At 31.4% G+C, this 5,600-nt stretch overlaps 1 protein-coding gene across 1 annotated transcript; it reads left to right on the top strand.

Annotated features, from left to right (window-relative positions):
• The first annotated feature begins 902 nt into the window (after nucleotides 1-902).
• Nucleotides 903-1,967, top strand: LOC103869908. Its single transcript, XM_009147983.3, has one exon. The coding sequence runs from the start codon at nucleotides 1,560-1,562 to the stop codon at nucleotides 1,764-1,766; it is 207 nt and encodes a 68-aa protein (XP_009146231.1). The 5' UTR covers nucleotides 903-1,559; the 3' UTR covers nucleotides 1,767-1,967.
• The last annotated feature ends 3,633 nt before the right edge of the window (nucleotides 1,968-5,600 follow it).

The raw sequence follows: 5,600 nt of genomic DNA, 5'->3' as shown, positions 1-5,600 counted from the left end.
TCTCTGTAATTTTGTATATAATGTGCAGCATTATCTAGACCGAAAAGAATACTCTTTTTATATTTAGGGATAACAATTTCCAGAACTATAGTTTTCATATCGCACCATTTAACATCGACCCCAAAAAAACATGCACCTTTTTGTGCTCAAGGATAAAAAAGAATATGAAATTGGAATCGAGACTAAACCCTATTATCTTTTTGTCAAAGCGTAGGAGATTACTAAAAATTTTGTACCGGCGCTATAATATTGTAACTTTGTAAGTTTTAAATAAATAAATAATATCCGTCAATCTCTAAACAGCATTAGAAATAATCTAAAAAGTCTTCAAGAGAATAGTTAACGAAGTAGCAACCTGATTAGTTGGTAGACGCACGCAGCGCGACCTAACACGTCGTTGACTTGTAGCTTTACTATCTCTCGACTTATTTTATCATTTGTCTGTCATTTGTATATAAATTATTATTACCTAACACTTTCTTGTCTCGACGTCAGAATTATCCATAGTCAAATACAAGTATATAAGTTACCAATCTGTTTTGATTAGTCGTGCACATAAGTACATAACTACTTGTGAGTTGTGATAATTTTGCTTCAAGAGCATTATGATGTTCTGCAGAGTATAAGTGATCATTTTATTTTTATCAATCGTGCATGTTAGTACATGATTATGTTCCTAATTATTATAGTGTAGGGCAGAGCCTACAAAACATACAGATTACATATTTGTTCTGTCGTTTTATTATATGCTCAATCCGTTGACTTTGAACGATGTAACCATTCTTTTTTTTTTTTGAACACCAACGATGTAACCATTCATAACCTTGAAATTACATCTTCGCCTACATCTTCGGTGAAATCTTGGAAAAATCTTCTGAAAACTAAGACTTTGGGCTTACAGTAAGCTAGCCCAACTTTTAAAGAATGCATATTGAATATATTTAGGCCCATTTATATCTTCCTCAAGACCCATATTTAATTTCCGGCAAGGAAGACAAACAAATAACATACTCAACCTCCAACTATATTTCCCCACGGCCACGTGCCAAAAATCCACTGATTCATCAGTGACGTCTAGTGCCTTCACCTTCACGTAACAACAGAAATTAATCCAGTGAGGCATTATTGAAGTATGCAACTCTTTTTATTTCAAGCTACACAATCATATGTTAAAATCGAAAACTATATATAGAGATAATTGATTACTCCTTGGAAATAGGAATTAATAATAATCTGAACAAAAACATAATAAAATAAAATTGATGAATTCGGTTAGGAGTTGGAGGTTGTACGTATGTGTACGCATGTCAAAAACTCGTTAAAATATCATACAATTCTCTATATAATATAATGTCCCGACGCGTACTCTTAATTACTAACTTCTAGGCCAAACACGTGTGCATCACTAAAGCCATATCACGTCTTTTTTTTGTACATCTCCTACCTAACTGCATCATCAAGAAACACCAACAACTTTTGTTAGGACCGATTAATCACAAACCGGTGTGATTACAAGATTCACTGTCTTTGATTTCTGTATTTGAAGAAGGATATAGAGAATGGTGTGTTTCTGTTTCTTGGTGGACCAGAAGAGAAAGATGAAAGCAAGCAAACCAGCGGCGGGAATGTGTTCTCGGTGCGGTCGTGGTGCAAGAATCGCTGACATGAAGACTTCAACGAGGTTTTGTCTAATACCTATTTATTGCAGATCTTGGAGAGCCATCGTCTGCAGCTTTTGCGGCTCTGTTCTTAAATCCTACCGTTGATATTTCATTTACACCATTTTTATATCCCTCTTTTCCAGTTTTAGTGTCGTGTATTGGCCTGGGTTTTACAATGGGCTTATATTGTCGTTTAATGGTAATATTGTATTAAAAATGAGAATTTCAAACATATTTGATTTTCACCTGTAATTTGTAAAATTTAATTATTTTTACCAACCATAACAATTTGTTGGGAACGCGCTATTTACAGTGTAGCTATTTCGCATTTGTGCAAGACTAACGATCAAACAAATTAATGGAAGTCCGCCCTTAGGCGCCCTATCGGAAATTAATTAAGTTAGGTGATCTTGCTTAATACTACTGTTATACTTAATCTATTGGCCTTAGTGTAGATGTTCTGGACTTCAATATTCTTACAATGTTATTTATCAACAATAGCTTGAGCTGATACACGAAACTGAAGCCCCTTAAAACGCGGTACGTTTCACCCCAACCATCATATGAAACCAACACTCATTTATTGCCGAATGTAAGGATCATGCTTGAATTCATATATGATATAACTAAAATTATGTGTGTTTTCTAACTGACTGAACCATACAGCAGTATTCTTTTTCATCATCACAACCATATTAAAATTTCTAGCATTCAAAAATTTAAGTGACTATTCAATAATTTAACAAGGCTTTGTAAGCTATTGAATAGTTGACGAAGACATAACATGTAGCATAATGATTTTGGGCCGGTGGCATCATAGTGACATAGTGTCAATATTTTTGTTCAAACCCAACATATTGCATATTCTTGAGAAAAAGACTATTGAATAATTTGTGATAAAAAACACTATTTAATGGTTTTGTATAGGGATGGGCGTTCGGATACCTATTCGGGTTCGGTTCGGATCTATTCGTGTTTTGAGTTTTAGGGTTTAAAAAATATCAGCCCCATTCGAGTATTTCTAAATTTCGGTTCGGGTTCGGATAACTCATTTATATTATTTTAAATTTTTTAAATATTCATTATATACTTAATTGTTTTCAAAATATATTAAACAAAATCATATATTACATATAAATTTGTATATTGTATGTCAAAATACATAAAATTAACATATAAATTGGTTTGATTTGAATATTTGAATAGAAAATCAATAGATATTTCAAGTATTTTGGTGTTTTGAATATATTTTAGCTATTTTAGACATTTACTTTTGACTATTTATGTATATTTTTAAGTATTTTAGACAACTTAAAAATATCTTATATATTTTGAATGTTTTTAATATATATTAAATCTAAACATAAGTAATATATTTAGGTATATTAACCTATTTCCGTTACATTCGGGTACCCGAGATACTTCGGTTCTGGTCAGGTTCGGTTCGGTTCTTTAGATACCAAAATTTTAAATTCATTCAGATATTTAATTAATTTCGATTCGGGTTCGGTATTACTTTTTTTTTTGGATCAGGTTCGGTTTGGTTCTTTGGATCCGGGTTTTTTGCCCAGCCTTAGTTTTGTAGTTTATTGTTTTTATAGATCCTCATGAAAATGAGGAGAAAAGAAACTCAACACACATTTTTAAGGAACTGGTTTTTGGGCTCTTTCTTCATCTCTTTCCGGCCATAGAACATCTCCAACGTAAAACTTCATTTTTTTCTTCAAAATAGAGTAAAAGTAAAAATTGAGTAAAATTGCTCTAAAACCTACTCTATTTCTCACTCCATAATGGAGTGATGAACAAACAAAAAATAGATTACTCCATTTATTGAGTAAATTTCATTATGAAGTGAGATATGAAATTGGATATTGGAGCATTCTTTACTTTATATTCATTTTTACTTCGTTTTAGAGGAAAAAATAGAGCAGAGATGAAGATGCATTTAGCCACACTTTTTACCCTTTTACGCTTTAACACCAATAATATGCATCTTCTACTTTTACGTTATACATTTTATTTATTTAGTTGCTTGCCTTCAAGTATACGTTATTTCTATTTATTTATTTACTCCAAGTAAAAGAGATAGTAAAAAAGAATAACAGTTTCAGTTTTTTTAAAGAAAAATCTATTCACTTCTGATTATACAACGTCAATTCGAATGTAAATTTATCTAAGAAGACCAGTTTCATGACTTCATCTAAAGTCATTCATATGACTTACAGTAGCAATCAGTTAATTATCAGTATGCTAAAATAATTTCACATTAATCTTCTTATGCATCTATCTTTCTATGTATATCGATGCCTCTCTCTCTAACGCATTGGCAGGCCGACAAGGCGACAAAGAAAACGCTATTGGTAGAAGTGAAACTGGGTCCAATGGACGAAAAACTAAATATTTTTCCAACGTGGGACCTAAGCAAGTCTCTATACAAAAAAATAAAAGTAAGTCTTTCTATCGTGTCTTGAGGGGCAAAATGTAAGGACCAAATTAGTTTTGACACGGTCGGCATCATCAATAATAATGTTGTAATTAGTGAAAGATGCCTATATAGATGTGCAAGACATATCTTCAGACTTCAGCTAATTAATGGCTAATACACTCTTGTATTTTGTATTAATGACCGTGTTTCTATTGTTCAGTGTGTAGAAAATCTGGTGGGAAACTGCTAACAAACGGCGAGCTGAGTAACAATTTTAACCACTAAATATGTAAACATTGATTTAACGACCATTCACTTTTTTTTGTGTGTGTATACAATAGAAGTCTTTAATGTGCATACTTTTTTTTGCTTTAGATTACACGACAAAGGAATGGCTCGATAAAGCTTTTGAATCAGGAACTGCGTTACTTCGTATCGGGTTCGTTGAAAAATCAAGAGTACTAAAAAAAAAAAAAAAAAAAGTACTTTGAATCGTATTTTCTGCTATAGAAGACTAATACGCCAAGTTCACATATATTATATATGGTCTTCTCAATGTCTATACGTAAAGATAAAACAGTTATGTAATTAAAACTATAACAGCAAAAACGGCACATGTGTCGGCATATTCAACTTTGGTTTATATTCCAAGGCTAGTCCTCCTTTTGGTTTGGTATCCTTTAAATACATTTTATATCTCCTACGCCGTTAATTGTTTTTTTTTTCTGTTTATATACGCTTTGGTAAGATACTAATATGCATGGAAATTTTCGAACATATCTTAGCACTTAGCAGTACATATATCTCTTCCTTAGTATCCGACGACTATTCATATAATAAAATATAAGATTTGAGTTAATTAAATATCTGCTCGATTATAGCGGCTAAACCGTCCGCTAAACACTCGTGCTTTCCTTTTATAGCATGTTGCCCATTTGTCGGACAATGTTTATATTTTAAAAAGGTTTTCTGATCATTATATATTTTATAGTTTTCAAAAATTTACTTCATTTTTAGTGAGACTGTAAGAATGAGATTTTTTTGAAGATGAAGTCTCTTTATTAGTAATTCTTCTTTTCGTGGAAAACGAAAGTTTTATATTTTTAATGAAATTTTAAAAGCATCACTGATAGACTTGAGCGTGTATCTCACACAAATGTTTTAGTTTTTAATTGAAATTTTAAAAGTAAAAAAGTTGGATCAATAAAGAGATGAGAAAATATCTCAATTATGTTTAGATCTTTCTGTATGAGAAACGATTTTCAATCTCTTTCCTCTTTTTTTAAAAAATATTTTAATTATATAGGCTTTTTTGAGAAACTGCAACTGAAATTGCCTTAAAGCTTACTAATATAGTTCCAAAGTCTTGATAATTTTATTTAATGTCTGATGAAACTGAATAAATATATCAACATTAGCACTACTAGTATACCTACCTTTAATTTGTTCTGTCATATCTTACTTAGATTATTTCGTGAAAATTTATTATGGCAATGTTTTTTAATTCCCCTTCA

Source organism: Brassica rapa, chromosome A05 (assembly GCF_000309985.2).
Source record: "Brassica rapa cultivar Chiifu-401-42 chromosome A05, CAAS_Brap_v3.01, whole genome shotgun sequence".
In the NCBI taxonomy this organism is placed as follows: Eukaryota; Viridiplantae; Streptophyta; class Magnoliopsida; order Brassicales; family Brassicaceae; genus Brassica; species Brassica rapa.
Note: the sequence above shows the minus strand (reverse complement) of the source record. Positions and strands in the feature narration are given on the sequence as shown.